Raw genomic sequence first — 19,009 nt, 5'->3', positions numbered from 1 at the left:
GAGGTTTAAACTCTGAACCAGAGTGTTTTATCCGTTCATGAAGTAATTCCGTTGTTTTTGAAAATAATGGAATTGACGCGTTTTGAGTTATTGTGTCATCACTGAAGTGCTCATTAATGAGGATCAAAGAAGTGTGATCGTGGATGGAGACCGGCAAATGATGGTGTTTGAGTTGAGTATTTAGGCAGAGAATAGTGATAGAGAATTTAGGCCAAGTGTGAGTTACAAATGAATTTCTTGATAAAGGGTCTCGTTGATGCAAATAAAGATAATAAACTACCACAATTAAATAGAGATTGACAAGATGAATATTGTTCATTGGGTAAAATCATTATAAAATAATGTTATAAAAACTGTGTCGGACATCGACCCGGACAAGAGATTCGGTCATTGGTTTACTGGTTCAACCAGTGGATCATCGATTAAACAGCAAATTTAATTAAACAGATATAATATATTAATATTAAAAATAATACTAAAAATAAATACTTTGCATATGATCATCCATTAAAAAAATCAAATAAATTAAAAAAATGAAGTTCACATCACATATCTAATATAGAACAATACAATCAATACATAGAGAAATCAAGTTTCATATCATAAATTAAAATTTTATAATAAATAATTCAAAATTTAAAAAATATTTTCAAAAAGTGTCATGTTTTACTGGTACGGTTGAACAGGTCTTATGAAAAATTGCTTGATTTGATCAAATTTTTCCGGGTCACTTGCATAAGTGTACTTTAACAGGATATAATACTACCTAAGCAAGTATAAGAACCCACTCCACACACCCACTAGCTATACATGGGGGGTCGGAGATTATATTCAGTTTAAGCTCTTTAACAAATCAAAATTTATAAAAACTTATCGGACTGCAAATTAAATATTCTTGAACGAAATTATTTTCATTGAACTTGAAGCAAGATACAAGCAAGGTATAAATACAACCAGCTAATACTTTCCACACCTACCACCCTCACAAAATTCACATGATTACACTCTTCATCTACCGGTTTCCCACAATATTCACATGACTACATTATACTTTCCACCTATCATATCCGCCAATCAATCTCCAACTCTACCACCCCCCACAATACACTCTTCACCTACCGATCCTCACAATATTCACATGGCTACACTATACTTCCCACATACCATTATCCGCCAATCAATCCCAAACTCTACCACCCCCACAAAATCCACATGACTACACTCTTCACCTACTGGTCCCCACAATATTCACATGGCTACACTATCACTATATTCCCCACAAAATCCATATGGCCCCACAATATTCACATTACTACACTCTTCACCTACCAATGCTCATAATATTCACATGACTACACTACCACTATATTCCCCACAAAATTCACATCCACTATATTCCCTACAAACTCCACTCTTCACCTACCGGTCCCCACAATATTCACATGGCTACATTATCATTATATTCCCCACAAAATTCATATGGCTACGTCCATATGACTACACTCTTCACCTATCGGTCCCCATAATATTCACATGGCTACACTACCATTATATTCCCCACAAAATCCACATGGCCCCACAATATTCAGATTACTACACTCTTCACCTACCAATCCTCACAATATTCACATGGCTACACTACCACTATATTCTCCACAAAATCTACATCTATTATATTCCCTACAAACTCCACTCTTCACCAACCGGTCCCCACAATATTCACATGGCTACACTATCATTATATTCCCCACAAAATTCACATGGCTACATCCATATGACTACACTCTTCACCTATCGGTCCCCATAATATTCACATGGCTAAACTACCATTATATTCCCCACAAAATCCACAGGGCCCCACAATATTCACATTACTACACTCTTCACCTACCGGTCCCCACAATATTCACATGGCTACACTACCACTATATTCCCCACAAAATCCACATAGCCTCACAATATTCACATGACTACACTCTTCACCTACCAGTCCTCACAATATTAACATGGCTACACTACCACTATATTCCCTACAAACTACACTCTTCATCTACCGGTCCTCACAATATTTACATGGCTACACTATATGACTACACTCTTCACCTACCGGTCCCCACAATATTCACATGGCTACACCACCAGTATATTCCCCATAAAATCCACATGGCCCCACAACATTCACATGACTACACTCTTCACGTACCAATCCTCACAATATTCACATGGCTATATTCCCACTATATTCCCTACAAAATCCACACAGCCCCACAATATTCACATGGCTACACTACCACTATATTCCCCATAAAATCCACATGGCCCCACAATATTTACATGGCTACACTACCACTAATTTGGAGGATATGATCAAGGGACAGACAAGTAAGTCAAAAACTATAAACTTCACACATTATAGAGCAAACATGTTGTGTGTTACAACTCTTTTAGCAGCTTGGTCATCGGCAAGGGAAATTATGGCGTTGCAGGCGCCTCTGAATTTAAATGCTCCACTTTTATGGGTGATACAAAATGGGGAGAAGGTTTTAGATGTTGAAGGTCATATAGCATGAAAAATATGATAAGATCATTCACAAATAATTAATTACTCATTACTCACCCCTTCTGAAAAACATTCACACTTAAAATATAACCCAGTTCCAGAAATAGAATTTAGAGTTTCTGAAGAGAGGACTGGAGTTTTGAGTATGAAAGGTTTGATGTGTTCTTGTGTTTCTCGTATAGAGAAAATATCAGCCGCGTACTTCTTCCTTATTTGAGAGACCTCTTCCATCCCTATCAATCAAATTACTTGATTCTGTGCCATAGGGAAAATGTTTAAACTACTTCAGAAACTTAATAACATCCAACAAAACTTGATTATGTGTCAAGTCCTCTATTATCAACCATGTATCCAAAACAAATCTAGCCCTCTAGTACCAAAAGTTGAACAATGCTCATAATCCAGGGCAAGTAATGCGTCTGTGATAGCAATAACACAGACAAACCTAGTAAAAAAAACTCATTTTACCAAGTTCATATCAGTCACACAAAGCATCATAAATCACCAATGCAATTGATGGACAATATCACTTAATCACACCATACCAAGTTGAAATACAAAAATGAAAAACCTTATTCATGAAGCAAATGAAATACAATGATATAATATGGTCTAAGCAAGTACAGGAACGAGCTCCACACACCCACTAGCCATACATGGGGGTTGGAGATTATATTCAATTTAAGCTCTTTAACAAACCAAAATTTACAAAAACTTACCGGACTGAAAATTAAAGATTCTTGAACGAAATTATTTTCATTGAACTTGAAGCAAGATACAAGTAAGGTATAAATACAATCAACTAATACTTCCCACACCTACCACCCCACGATATTTACATGGCTACATTATACTTCCCACCTACCATTATCCGCCAACCAATCTCCAACTACCACTTCCATTTATCCTTTTTATATCAATGTTATTAAAATCGGACAGTGTAGGTTGGTCGGACCGTAAAACTGGTGAATCGATCACCAAGCCGACACGGTTATGTTAAAGTTCCAATTAGGCAGTGTCCAATTATAACTCTTTTATACCAAAAAAAGAGGTAGCTCGATTGGTAATTGATTAGGTTAGACATATGTACGCCTAAGATTCGATCCAATGAAAAACAAATTTGTATTTAAAAAAAGTTATAACTCTTCTATTGAGTAAAGAGAGAAAAATGCAAGGTTTTGAAAATCGGACCAGGCATCGAATCGAAAAATTGTTCAGTTCAAGGTTCAACCGGGATTCGAACCGGTTCAATATCAATATATACTAAATATATATTTATTAATATACATAATAATAAACAAATTATACATTTCATAACACTAGCAATAAAATAGATATCGGAAACACTACATGTCCACACTTCTCTTCATATCACTTAGATTATGAACACCAAAGTTATGGACATATATCATTTTGAAATAGATATACATCAATAACAACATGTCTCCATTGGAAAATTCTTCATAAGTTCTTAAGTCTAAGCTTAACAACCGGTCTAACCGGGAACCGGCCGGTTCTCACTAAATACACCGGTTCTTAAATTGCCAGGTTTTTAGGATGTAAACCGGACCGGGCTAAGGTCCGGTCACCGGTCCAACCGGCCGGTCCGGTCTGGTTTTCAAAACCTTCGAAAAAGGAGGGGCTGTAATTGTTGGTGACTCATTAAACGGCACCGTTCACTAGCTAGGGTTTTAGGTTTAAGCTCCATTGTGTCTTCTCTCTGTCTCTCACGCGCAGTAGCATCCGAATAGACAGCTATGGAGGAGATGGCACCTTCGACTGCAGCTCCTTGTTGGTCCAAGATAGTGACAAGCGCGCCACCACAAGAGACTCAGAAACCCCAACGTCCGATAGACCAGGTATTCGTGGAGAGCTGCAAGTCCTCCAAGGGAATAGCGGTGGCGATAGTTGACGCCAACGCAGTTATCCAGGGAGGCCAAAATCTTGTCCACTCAGCTGATAAGTTCGTTACCGTCCCTGAAGTACTCGCCGAAATCCGGGACCCTGTCTCCCGCCACTTCCTTGAGTTCCTCTCCTTCTCAATCGACTCCATGGACCCCAGCCCCGATGCCCTCCAAAAGGGTAAATATAATCTTCTTTAAAAAATATGTATTTTTCTATTATTATGATTACATTAAGCAGTTTTGGACGTGGAACATGTGTGTTCTGGTTAATTTGATGCTAATATTGATGAATTGAGAAAGATTTTTATAGTTTGCTCAGCTACTTGCAGTTGTTTTGTGGAATTTCATTTTCTTATTTGTTTAGTGTTGGCTTCTAAAGGGAGCTTCGGTTTGAACTGGATAGGAGTTTGGAATCAAAATTTTGCAATTTGGAATGTCGTTTGGGATTTGATGGAGAACCCAATTTTATTAATTTGATTTCCTTGTGTCCTAATAGTTTACACAAGAGATTCAATTTTTAATTTAGATTAGCATTAATATTCAAAAGATAAAGTAGGTTTATTGGTTCCATTTCTTGAACTCTGTCACTTTTCTTTAGTAGTTCTGCAGTGACTTTGAACTGGTTTTAAATCCTTGTTTTAATATGTTCCGCTTGATGTTTGATAAACCTCGAGTATGAATCAGATATCAGAGGGATTTTTTTTTATATTTATTAAAAAAATTCTATGTGACTTGACAGTTATCAAGTTTGCAAGGGCAACTGGTGACCTGCAAACTCTTTCAGATGTTGATCTAAAGCTTATTGCCCTGACATACACATTAGAGGCTGGGATACATGGAACCAAACATCTTAGGGAGGCTCCTCCCCCAGTCCATGTAGTTAACGTGAAGAGGCTACCTGAGAAGGAGTTGCCTGGATGGGGTTCCAATGTTCCTAATTTGGAAGAATGGGAAGCTTTGGAATGCGAAGTTGAGGATGGATCTAAACAGGAGTCCAGAATTCTTCCCTTAAAAGACATAAACATGAACATGTTCCCAGACGACCAGTCTGTGGATGGTTCAATGGAAATTAAAACTGAAGCTTCTTTGGAGGACAAAGAGGATTTTGAACATGTATCAAGGAAACCTGAGAAATATCCACCAAAGAAAAGTGAGGTAAACATTGAAGGGAAGAAGATGGTGGCAGATGGAATTGATGCATCTAAGGGACAGTTTGATGATGATGCTGGAGATTGGAGGCCTGCTGTCAGTCGAAGTACTCATAGAAGATACCTTAGAAGAAAGTCCAGACGTGAATATTATGAGGCATTATCTGAAAAAGATGTACAGCATGATCTGGAGGAGGACAAAGACGGCAACGCTCATGCAGAGAATGACCGGCTGGATCAGTCATTACATCAAGATTCTGAAGGTGAACATGGTGGTAATGTAATTTCCAGGGAGAGCGCAACGACAGAAGATAAAAATAGTGGTGAAAATCTATCTTCCATTCTAAAACAGATGAGACTGGAGGAAGATCCGATAGTGGAAAGTCCTTTAGAAATGCATGCAACTAATGATTCTACAATCTCAAAAGCTACTGATAATAATGCTGAAGTAACCTTTGAAGGAGAAGACATTGATATGGTCCGTGAACGATTGGATCATTTGGAGATTTCAAGCCAGGTCCATGAAAGTGTTGATGCATCATATGCTGATGATGTTAGTAGTGAGCAGAGCTGGATGTTGAGACCCTTATCCGAGTCCAGTGTAGCTTGCATTACTGGTGACTTTGCCATGCAAAATGTTCTTCTGCAAATGGGCTTACGTCTGCTGGCACCTGGAGGAATGCAGATACGTGAGCTGCACAGGTATGCAATTGGTTGTTGGTTTATACAGCCATGAATGATGATGATTGTCCTTTGTATTTTATCTGATGAAAGGCCTGCTTGCATAGACTGTTAGCTGTGACCATTTTGGTCACTTGACGAAGTAAGTCTTGCACTGGCAATGTGGTTTAAGATATCTTCACCGTTCTATGTGATCGCTGTCTGCATATCTACTATTGTATAATGTATTGATTGTCTGGTGGGATTATGTACTTTTGACTTAGATAACTGTATTTCCTGAAATGTATTTTGGATGTGGCATCTGATATTTCTTGCTGAGATAATTGGTGTTTATAGTTATCTGTGTTCTCTACCTGTCTAGGTGGATACTGAAATGCCATGCCTGCTATACTGTAACTGCTGAAATTGGGCGAATTTTTTGCCCCAAGTGTGGAAATGGTGGCACTTTGCGCAAGGTAGCTGTTACAGTTGGTGAGAATGGAGTGGTGTTAGCGGATCGTAGGCCAAGGATTAAGCTTCGTGGTACAAAAGTAAGTGTATCCACTTGAGCCAGTGACAACATGATCTAGAGTTCCTCTGCGCTTGGTTCTGCTGACTATTGTGATGTGATCCTCTGTTACTTTTTTCCTTTCAGTATTATCACAATCTGCTGGCTTTCGTTGGCATTTTACGGTTCAGTTAATTGCAACATGCCATTTTCAATTAGTTCTTTCAATGGATAAATTTCTCAAGGGAAAGCATTCTAATGCAATGCATGGAATCTGTACATTTTATATCTTCTATTAGGGTTATGAACCAAAGAAATCTTCACATTTCATATCATCATTTTATATCCTCTATTAGGGTTATGAACAGTGTGGGGTCAGCTACATGAAATGATAACTTTTATACATTTGTTATTGTTTCTTTTCGAATGCTTCTTATTGTGTGGGATGCAATGAACTATTACTGTATGGGTCATGAAGCAAAAATAACTAAACCAATTGGATAGTCGTCATAGCTTCATCCCCATCTCTTTTGAGTATACTCATTTAGGACTTCCGCTCAGTTTGCTATCTATTTATGTCTTGAAAATTGGTTTTGTGCAGTTTTCATTACCTTTACCCAAAGGTGGAAGAGATGCCATCTCTAAGAACGTTGTCTTACGGGAAGATCAACTCCCACAACGGTTCCTTAATCCTTCGAAGAAAGCCAATAAGAAGGTTAGTATTATTTCATTTTCTGATTCTGCCTTATTATATGTCACCTAAACTGTTCTGTATTTCTAGTGATATTTATTTTCTATTGTGTCTTTTTACTCTTTCTTTTGTTTATATATGTTAAATAGCTTCTGTTTTTTAGTTATATCTGAGGCAAATTTGTATTTTATTGTGTAGGGAGATGATTTCTTCATTCCAGACGCCATCTTCACCCACCATACTGATAAGAAAGCTCCTCACCGGCCTCCAGTTAGACAGGCACTAGCAGTTTTCAGTGGAAAGAGGAATCCCAATGACAATCATTACTCCCGTTCTAAGCGCAAATAATATGGTTTTACTCAAGTTTTGTTTTGGTATGAATTTTTCATCCGAATGCATAAAGTTCAATACTTTTTGGAGTTCAGCTGTTTTAGGTGCGTTACTACCACTGTGAAATCAACACTGATGGATTTAATTTTATTTTACCATCCATCTGTAGTGTGCCAGTATGATGGCTTTGAACAAAGGTAGTTTGCTTTGGGGCATAATCACTTGGAATTTTTCGATCTTTTTGCGAATGTTCACTGTTGCAGTACCCTGCTTGGAGGTGTACTCCACCGTCATTGAATTCCTGAGAATAGAATGTATCAGACTGATTAAGTGATTCCAGGCATTTCAGTTCATCTTGTATTAGCTTTCCTGTACAATATCCAGGCAAACCAAAATGCTAAGAGCACTCACAATGGTGAGTTTTCCATTGCAAGGGAAAAAAAGCACTGAAAGAAGTCAATGTAAATGCATCGAACTGATGCAGAATTATCAGTTATTTACAATTGTTTCGAATTGGAAGAGGAAAAGATCACAACATTAACATGAAATAAAGCTTAAACATTTCTAACAAGAATTGATTTCCCTATTTTGTGAATCAGACTTCACTGAAAATCTGTAAGTATACAGAAGACTAGGCTTCGACAAGGGTGAGGATCAGTATGTCCCTTTTAGCAAGCAAGGATTTACAATGACTATGAAGAGGCTTGATGGGAAAACTATAGAGGAAGAAATAAAAAGGAGAAAGGTATTACAATGTAAGTGTGATTTACAGTATGTTAGCTGCTAGCATTTGACTCCACTATGATGATGACAGTGCAAGCTCAGCCCAGGCCAAAGAAGATGCCTTAAGCTCAGCAGATATGGATGTATCGATTCTGCTCTCCAGAAAGGAGCTTAATTCCTGCATGGATGGCCTCTTACTAGGGTCTGGATCGATGCAAAGTTGCACCACTTCACATATAACCTTGAGGTCATCAAATCTGAAGTGTTTCAACTCGGGATCAACCACATACGACATCACTTCGGGCAAATCTAGATATTCCTTAGCCTGCAAAAGAGAAACTTCTCATCTTCTTTCCTTAAATTTTTAGTGTAACAATACTTCTCATGGTAGATTATAGAAAATTTAGCAAATGCTCAAAATTCAAAGTTTCTTACCCATTCCACCAGACACCCTTTGTCCTTGCAGTGTGGAGGTCTCCCACTGATAATTTCCAGTAACAGTACACCAAAAGCATGAACATTGCCTTGGACATCCAGATGCCGTTCCTCCATAGAATTTGGAAGAACACAAATATCTCCTTGGTTGGCAATAGAGTCTGAGTTCTTTTCTGATCTTGCAAGAATTGTCTTCCAGCTTTCAAAATCAACCAGCTGTAGCAGATGGTAAAAACCAGAAACATTTAAGCACACAGGAACCCCAAATTTCACAGGCTTCAAAATTTCAGGGATAAGGCATCTGGTATACCTTAGGTGAAAACTCGTCTGTAAGATATATAGCACTAGAATTCAGCTCTGATATGGTAAATGGCGGTTCAAGTTCTGTGTGGAGATATTTGAGTCCACGAGCAATGCCTAAAACAATTTTCATGCGTCGTGTCCAAGAAAACTGGCATCCTTCTCCATCTGCAGTGAAATACCTTTTTATAGCTCAAGCTAATTTACGATATAAATAAATAAATATGTATGTGTATATATATATATATACATCCCTTTTTATATGAATATATGTTCAATTAATTAAAAATACATGAAGCTTCGCTTACAATGGAGGTGCTCGTACAAAGTCCCATTTGATGCATATTCAAAAACTAGCATCCTCGTAAATGGATTGCTCTCTCTACAATATCCAAGCAACTTTCCTGCGTTGTCGTGATTTAATCTAGCCAAATCTGCCACCTAAATGGAAATGTTAAAAAAAAAACATTACAATTTTCTGTCAAAGTCATAAAATTCATCTCTTGTATGTACTCTACGGAGAATCAGTCAGTAATTTTTGGCATTACTAATAGGTAATTTACCTCTTTCTGGAAGTAAAGCTCAAGATAGCCAGTCCAATGCTCTTCTTTAACACAGAGGGATATCACAGCGATTTCAGGCCCACCTTTCATGGTGCCTTTGTAGACCAAACTGTCAGGTGAGGAGCCTATAATGTTGCTAAAATCTTCACAGGCAACTTCAAGCTCTTGTCTGGTGAATCTTGTGACATCTTTCAGCATCTCAGAATCTGCAAATGAAAAACCACAACTCATTAGTCTACAATGAACTGCTTTTTCAGGTGACAAAACTCGAAAGATCTTAAGTTCATTGAGGCTTAGGTAGTTATTGGGATCAGCCAAACCAACCTATGTACACTGTCATGCGATCTTTCTCACTAGCAGGTTTCTTCCAAGGATTTATGAGAGAAGATTTGCTATTGCATCTCTGAAGAGCAGTGAGACCTGCAACAATAAAGAGTGAACCCACCATGGTTCCAGTTGCTATTTCCAGAGCCAAAAGCCACCCAGGCTTTGATGACCCCTGATGATTTGAAGTGTCATCAGCAGGTCGGTGCCTAGAGTTGTTGGTTTGATGGCTTTTGGCAGGTGGAGTACTACCTGCAAAAGGAATAATTTCAAAGTTAACAACTGTAATCAATGTCGACTAATTCAAAAGGCACACTATAAATTGAAAGTTTGATTGGACAATAAGCTGATACAATATTAGATTTAACAGAAGCTGATATTCTACATTAGAAGATAAAAAAATAAAACTCTATGGGGTTATTACTTATTCAGGGTGACTAATTATATATAAAATGGACAGCACAATTACTCTCTCCATGCTTTTAGATCTCTGGAGAATCTCCTCTTCACTACAAATCCTTATTGTTTCTGTAAAATTTAAGGTATGATAACGGATATCCCCATTGACACTTCAGAAATGTAGCAAATCTGACCTCTACAGGAAACATACCATAAAGCGCACATTGCGTGGCATTACGCTGATACGGATCTTTATTTTGGAGGCAGTTTCCTTGAAAGCTTGTACTGCATGATATAAATAAGAAAATGTGAGTCAAAGAATTAAGAGAGAAGCCCATATGATAAAGACCCAGAGAAGCACCTTGGAAGATTTCCCAGGCACTTAGGTATGCTCCCAACGAAGAAGTTGTAAGAGAAATCGGCCACTTTTAACTGAGAAAATTGGCAGAAGCCAGTTAAGTTTGCACTTGAGGGATACCTGAACCAGAAATGAAGAATCAATATCCGAAAATCAATGTGCAAATGACTTTGCTTTCCACCCTACTGAGCTACTTATGTTCTAAACCAAGAGCTTACTCAATTATATGGTTGCACGACTAGACTTGAAAAGCATTTCACCAGGATGAAGGTGTATTCCCATTCACATAATCACATGCATTAAAATGAGACTGTCCTAGAACAGTAACTTTCTTCATTGATCTCTTAAGAGTAGTTAATGGAAACCATTAGCTATAATGGAAGATGAATACAACACTGGAGTTCTTACAAAAAGGATGAAGAACAAATGAAAAGGTATCTTAGAAATGACTTTGAAATATCCACGATAGCTATTCTTAACCTATACATTTATCAGCCCTTTTTGTATTCTTCATGATATCTTTAAGTCATATGCCAATTTAAAAAAGCAGCCTTTTCTACAGGAAAGTCTTAAACAATTCAAATTGATTGGGAGAACTATCCTGCCAGAAATTAGCCATTAACCACATATATGCATACAGAAGGGCTGGTCAAAGTAGAGTAAGTTATGCAGTGAATATTTCTGTAATGGTCATATCATATACTCTTGAGTCTTGAGGTCAACATGATTTTAGAGAAGGATTGCATACCCATATTTATATACATCTCAGTACTTCACCATCAAACAGATATTTAGATAAACAGAAGCAGACAAAAGTATATGTGAAGGGATGATGACAACAGAATTTTATAAAACCCAACAATGCATGAATAACCCACTTACATTCCATGCATGTCTGACTTTGTCGCTGAATTGTTAGTAGAAGGAAGAGTTCCTTGAAGCTTATTCCTGTCAAGCCGAAGTTCCTGCAGATACTTCAAATTGCCAAGCTCAGGAGGTAATCTTCCAGTCAACCCATTTGACTGGAGGTTCCTGCAATAGAAGTAAATGATTAGGGAGACTGACAAGTGTGAAAACATTAAATGAAAATCCAAAACCCCTGAATTTTTTTCTGCTTACATTTTCTGGATACTGGTCAAGTTCCCTAGCTCTGGAGGAATTGGACCCGTCAATTGATTCATCCCCAAATCCAAAACCTTAAGGAATTTCAGGGAGCCCAATTCTTTCGGTATTATACCAAGCAGATTATTCCCATGCAATATTCTGCAGAACATAAAATAGAACTTAATATTCATATAAATATGCATATCAATTCACACAAAGTGTGAAACAGAACAGAACATACAGTTCTTGTAAATAGGTGATTCTACCCAATTCTGGTGCAAGAAATCCTCGTAAAGATGAACCAGTGATGTTTCTGCAAAACAGATTTGTAGCTCCAAATTTATGAGACAAGGACTTCAATATAAGGCAAAGTTACACTGACTAATAAGTAGTAGTCTTTCTTTGTTTCATTACTCAATTATCTAATGATGAGCAAAAACTACATGATAAACATAACATTCGAAACGCCTAGCAGCTACAATATATCTGATGGTATACTTAATTATAAACAGTTCACATTACATCGCCGAGACTAGAGCAGTTTAGTACATGAATGTAGGCTCAAAGAGGAAAAGATGAATGGATCATATCTTACATCTTGACAACACGGTCTCCAGCAAAAGAACATGAAAGACCAGGCCAGTGACAAGGATCTGCATCTAAGGCATTCCAATTGGACAGAAATACAAGTGGGTCGTCATATATGGCTTCCTTGAAGTTCAAAAGAGCCCGAACTGTAAGAACCAGAGAATTCCACTTATCAAAACACCACTTTTAAGAAAAATACGACTGTGGAAAGTTCAGCATAAATCGTGCTCATATCCGCACTGATCCCTGAAACTACAAAATCTGCTCATAAAATGCAAAAAACTGTTCTTATATTCCGGAAGCAAAATCGGGTCACTTAAGTTCAAGAAAACAAATTCCCCTGTTTGGTAATCCAGAAAATGCAGGAAAGCAAAAAATTAATAGAATTAACATATTCTTGAATCTTAAAGAACTTAAAACAAGAAAACGTAAGCAAATCCAGAGCAAAATCAAAGCACCAAACAAGAAGTTCAGAAATTCATCAAAGCCGTCATTTGCTTATAGACCAAACAAAGGTAAAAAAATAACTTCAAAGCAAATCAAGATCTGAGAAACGAAAATAAAAACAGCAAATGAACTTACCTTCATCTCTTGGAAAGGAATCAACGATCACAAAAGGACCTCCAAAGACAAAGCAAAGAACCACAAGTGAAGTAAATCTATCGGATCTCATTTTTCCTAAAGCAACATTCCGCTCTCTCTCCAGAAAACACACCAGACCGAAAGAACCCCAGTGACCCAAAAAAATGCACCGGAAACAAAATCAAACGGGAAAAAAAAAGAAGAAGAATCAAATGGGTTGTAGTTGTAGTTACCAAAAATTCCCTACAGTAGTAATGGGTTCCATCTAGAGAATGCAATGAAATTAGTAGACAAAGTGTTCGTCTTTGTAAAATTTTTGTACTGAGACTAAAACGAGTGAGTATAAATCAAAGATTTGGCAACCACCCACGAAAGCAAAAGAAAATCACTAGGAAATGTGAGTAGAGAGAAATGGATAACCCCTGAAAACCACCCCAGAAGCAGATGTGAGAGAAACTTGGATTCAAAGAGATGTTTTGTTATCAGTATAAGACGGGACCGTCTCACGTCCACCCGACTGTCAGTTGGATAACCCCTGAAAACCACCCCAGAAGCAGATGTGAGAGAAACTTGGATTCAAAGAGATGTTTTGTTATCAGTATAAGACGGGACCGTCTCACGTCCACCCGACTGTCAGTCCACCCTCAATCCACCCTTGTTAAAAACCGTTCGATTTAAAATATAAGTTTTGGAAAAGACCATCATAACCTTCACATATAATTTTAACACTCTTATTCTAATGGGGTGGACCATCCACTCTTTTGAAGGAGGTGGACCTTAGTAAAATCCGTATAAGACCAAGAAGAAGTAGACCAACACATTTAAATCCAAAAACTTAAAAAAACAAAAACAAAAAAAAAACAAACTTAATAAAGAAGAGAATGTTGTTTTTCTTTACGTTAAAAAACGGGGTTTTTTTTTTTTTTTGATTCAAGAAAACCATTTTTCCGGTGATTAGAAGGGTTTTGGTGTTTTCTGATAATGATTGCATTAACAAGAACTGATTTTGATTTTTTCGTTTTCAATGCATCTCGTGAAACGAGAAATCAAATTCAGTTGGGCTTTTTCTAGTCTATGTTAATCCACATTTTCACCGTCCACCATCGCTCGAGAGTCACGAGTAATTCAGATAGTACTCATGTGTGTGATATCTCATAGAGATTTCGAGTTCGAACTTCCTCATCCCCTTTCTTGTACTAAAAAAATACCATCAAATGTTCATCATCAGATGTCAGTCGATCTTGTTTTGAAGACAAATCGAGCACAGGATCTTGCAGTCCATCATCCATGATAGGTATCAATGTAAGAGAATGAAACAAACAAAATGTTGCTGCCATTATGTTCCCTAATGGATAATTATCAGATACTAAGCTCCAAATTTGGTGATAAAAGAAAACATGGGTGACAAAAATCTAAGATTACTTTGAATTTGGACATGGTCATGTGTCCTTATTTTATTTATTATGTTGCTTTTCTTCCTTTCATCTTGTTCCTTTGCTTATTCTCAATACACTATTAACTTTTATGGATGGCCTTATCAATGCACTACATATTTGAAAATATTAAAAAAAATTGAATATGTCAATACATGATGCAACATTTTAAAAAAAAATTCAAAACTTGTTGGAGGTAAAAATGGACTTAGAAAATATTAGAAGTTAATTAGTTAGTTACTGACTTAAATAAAGAAATTCACCAAAAAAAAATCCCTAAATCATAAAATGTAATATCATAGTCTTTTTTATATAACTTCTATTTTATTTATATAAAAATATCTTGTAATTTATACTTAAAATTAAAATAAAAATTAATAATAAATTATAATTATACTTATAAATATTTGTAAAAAATTATAAACTAGTGTCAGCTATAAGTTTCATCAAACTCCTAATACATTATTTCACAATTTATAAATTAACATTAGAATGAAAAAAAAGAATAAGTTCTACCAAACAAGGCAATGACCGATTTTACTGCAGAATCATTGATTCTCAACTATTAACTTTTATGTATGGTCTTATCAATGCACTACGTATATGAAATAATAATAATAATAAATTATATATGTAAATACATGACGCAACATTTATCTAAAAAAAATACTCAAAACTTGTAGGAGGTAAAAATGCAGAAATTCTCCTAGATGTTCGCAACTTAATAATTTGTGTACTCTATTTTTTAAGTGTTTTTAAAAGTGAAACGACAAGTATGGTCTACTGTTTTGGGTCTCATATGTTTCAAATCAATAGTGAAATTAAAGTGCGTAAATTAATATAACTTGTGAGTGTCCGTCTAAGAGAATTTGCGGTAAAAAATTGGCTTCTTCATCTTAAATGTTAGCAGTTTATTAGTTACAGACTTACTTGCACTATTAGAAGTTAATAAGCATACGAAAGCGCACTTTCTGGAATATGCGCCCGTAATCATAGCGCACGTTAGAATCAACCACCTCACATGCTGTATTGATTCTCGTGAAAATATCACGATATGATATCTCTCTCTCACTCTAATAAATATCTATAATCCATTTGAGCCTCCGATCTGAAGCAAACTCTCTATCATGACTGAATTTACATTTTCGTCCCTATTTTCTGCATCCTTTTTGAAAAGTGGAAGGACAATTATGTAATTAGATCTTAACCATGCACTTTTTTTAAATTCTTTTGTTTTTTTATGTCTCTTTCCTTAATTAAAAAGCTTAGTTGAAAATGCCTCTCAAGTTCCATATTTTACAGTTGTTCCCCATGAACATTAATTTCTAGATTAAGTTCACCCAAAAAAAAAAATAAAAAGAGAGTGCCACTTTCTTTGACCAAAATTGATTGATTAAAATTGGACAATTTGCAAAAATTCAAATAGTTTAACAAGTACAATATCTACTCACTATTAGACTTTGCACTAATGATGAATAATAAACAAATGCACATGATTAAAGACCAGCAAATTGTTGCATATATATATTTTAGACCATATTTTAGTGTTTGATTCTTTAGAAGATGAAAAAAAAAACCCACATATTATATTGTCGTGTTTTATGTTTGAGTAATGCTACAAACTCTCAAAATATGTTCTTCATTTTATCACAAATCTATATGACATGTGAAATAACGATTGATTATAAAGACATATATAAAATCTACTTAACATTCAACATTTCATGGTGATTGAGGGTAAAATAAAAGTCATATTTTGAGAGTTTCAAACATTATTTTTCCTCTTCTGTTTTAGCAGGAGTTGGTCCTTTTGCATATTTTGAGAGGCTTGAAGAAGATTGTGTAAGGTTCCTCATTGACAATGCTTGCAAGCAAAAACACTAACAAGTCATTTGAGTATTTTTAAAGGGAAGAGGAGCCTTCAATAGGGAGTGATGATCAAAATCAAAACCCATTTGATCACTGAGATGGGACCCATCAACCACAAAGGATTTTTCCAAACTAATAAGATTGTTTCTTTTCTGGTTGTTGTTGCAATAAATTAGCTCATGTCTTTTTCTTTAAACAAAGAATCCTTTCTTGTTAGGTTTTGCAATAAATTAGCTCTCTGCTTACCCTCATTGTGTTGGGTCTTTTTTCTACTTGTCTATCAAAAGACTCAAAAACCTAATATTCCAAGAATAAAACCTTAATTAAGCATAGTCACAACTAATGTTAACTATGTACATATATATGTTACATATACTTGGAATGTAATTAAGTACAACAAGTCTTGGAACCACCCAAATGACCGGATTGATTGGGGATGAATTCTTTTAATTGGGATATTCAAATTTGACTATTTATATTGACATGTTACCAATAACGTATTTGGAGAGAAGGTAACAATGTAAGTACCCAACTTTATATATGTGCAAAATGTAGTACAATAAATTTTAAAAACAAACAGGGGCGGACATATTCACACCCGAGGGGCGGGCGACCCTCTTTAAAATATTTTAATACTAAATTATATATAAAATTTTGATTTTATTAGCACATTCTCTTACATGTCCTCTTTTTTCCAATGAATCTATGAATCATTTGTATCCTTTAGTATTTTTTAAAGGAAAGAGGAGCCTTTAATAGGGAGTGATGATCATAATCAAAAAAACCCATTTGATCACTGAGATGGGACCCATCAACCACAAAGGATTTTTCCAAACTAATAAGATTGTTTCTTTTCTGGTTGTTGTTGCTTTTGGAAAAGGCCAATCCATATGTCCATGCTGCATGTGCTCTCACTCCTTTGAAAGGGACCCTCATGTCTTTTTCTTTAAACAAAGAATCCTTTCTTGTTAGGTTTTGCAATAAATTAGCTCTCTACTTACCCTCATTGTGTTGGGTCTTTTTTCTACTTGTCTATCAAAAGACTCAAAAACCTAATATTCCAAGAATAAAACCTTAATTAAGCATAGTCACAACTAATGTTAACTATGTACATATATATGTTACATATACTTGGAATGTAATTAAGTACAATAAGTCTTGGAACCACCCAAATGACCGGATTGATTGGGGATGAATTCTTTTAATTGTGATATTCAAATTTGACTATTTATATTGACATGTTACCAATAACGTATTTGGAGAGAGCGTAACAATGTAAGTACCCAACTTTACATATGTGCAAAATGTAGTACAATAAATTTTAGAAACAAACAGGGGCGGACATATCCACACCCGAGGGGCGGACGACCCTCTTTAAAATATTTTAATACTAAATTATATATAAAATTTTGATTTTATTAGCACATTCTCTTACATGTCCTCTTTTGTCCAATGAATCTATGAATCATTTGTATCTTTTAGTAAATATGTCCGGAAGTATGTCCCACATGAACACAAACATGGGTAAAAAATAGAATCCTATATTGAAAGTACTTAAGAGACAAATGCCAAGTTCATATTTGATGACAAAAGAACAACTTTTAGCAAAAAAAAGTCATTATTAATTAATTAACTATCTTCCAAAAACAAATTAGACCTCATATGTAAGGAAGTAAGTATTTTACATTTGTTGTAACTTGATGTCCCCAAAATAGTAAAAAAAAAATTTGTGTATCAATAAATACTAGTACCAGCACTAGCCTTCACTTATGAATGTCTTAATGAATTTGTTCTTATTGGGCAGAGTTTAGTGGGATTAGATAAGCTGTCCTTTCATTATTTCAAAGTGGATGATATATAATTAAAGAGCAATTAATTTTCAAAGTTGGTTAAACACAATTATAGCAAAAGTCATAGATAGTCCAACAGCAAATTGTGAAGCTTTTTATTGATATATTGGCATAAATTTCTGATCTATCTCTCTCAATCTCATTGTTAAGATAACAATTAGGGTTAGTGGAATTCTCAATACAATATTGCTTAAGTAGGACATATAATTATTAACAAAACCAAGTTTTCTTTCTCATTTTTTCCTTTTAAGTTGGGCTATGATTAAGTCCTTGAAGTGGAATGCAAGATGTTTAATATCTAATGGTAATTACCATTTCTGTAATCATGATTTTCGACCGGCTAATTAATTCGAGTGTTAACCAAGCAATTAGTGATTAAGTAAAGGAAAATGAATGAGAAAGCAATTAATTTTCTCTTTGAAGCATTTCAAGCCAAAACAAATAAGTGTCAAATTCAAAACCATAAAGTAAAAGTCTTAATAAAGCAACTATCTAAAATTAAATTATTATAATTTACCAAATAGGTTTTATTTATTTATTTTATTTTCTTACTTAATTAGAGATTTTCTTGGATAATGTCAAAAACTAATATTACAATCAAAATAACCTTAAAAAGATCAAATTAATTTGCATAAAGTGTGACAGAACTTGTTAAATTGTTCTTATAAAAGAAAAAAATC

The 19,009-nt window shown here is 35.5% G+C and overlaps 2 protein-coding genes across 2 annotated transcripts; one reads left to right on the top strand and one right to left on the bottom strand.

Annotated features, from left to right (window-relative positions):
• Window positions 1-4,259: 4,259 nt before the first annotated feature.
• Window positions 4,260-8,154, top strand: LOC119987037 (RNA-binding protein NOB1). The gene is made up of 5 exons (XM_038831748.1): window positions 4,260-4,642; window positions 5,204-6,314; window positions 6,655-6,823; window positions 7,382-7,495; window positions 7,670-8,154. The coding sequence occupies exons 1-5, from the start codon at window positions 4,318-4,320 to the stop codon at window positions 7,817-7,819; spliced, it is 1,869 nt and encodes a 622-aa protein (XP_038687676.1). The 5' UTR covers window positions 4,260-4,317; the 3' UTR covers window positions 7,820-8,154.
• Window positions 8,155-8,349: 195 nt separating this feature from the next.
• On the bottom strand, window positions 8,350-13,678 carry LOC119987036 (probable LRR receptor-like serine/threonine-protein kinase At1g63430). The gene is made up of 13 exons (XM_038831747.1): window positions 13,178-13,678; window positions 12,603-12,741; window positions 12,249-12,320; window positions 12,023-12,166; window positions 11,786-11,935; window positions 10,907-11,023; window positions 10,757-10,830; window positions 10,147-10,398; window positions 9,823-10,028; window positions 9,568-9,700; window positions 9,270-9,427; window positions 8,960-9,175; window positions 8,350-8,849 (listed from the first exon to the last, which is right to left on the bottom strand). The coding sequence occupies exons 1-13, from the start codon at window positions 13,266-13,268 to the stop codon at window positions 8,601-8,603; spliced, it is 2,001 nt and encodes a 666-aa protein (XP_038687675.1). The 5' UTR covers window positions 13,269-13,678; the 3' UTR covers window positions 8,350-8,600.
• Between the last annotated feature and the right edge of the window lie 5,331 nt (window positions 13,679-19,009).

Source organism: Tripterygium wilfordii, chromosome 20 (genome assembly GCF_013401445.1).
Source record: "Tripterygium wilfordii isolate XIE 37 chromosome 20, ASM1340144v1, whole genome shotgun sequence".
Lineage (NCBI taxonomy): Eukaryota > Viridiplantae > Streptophyta > Magnoliopsida > Celastrales > Celastraceae > Tripterygium > Tripterygium wilfordii.
The sequence above is the reverse complement of the archived record's forward strand: the minus strand, read 5'-3'. Positions and strand labels throughout refer to the sequence as shown.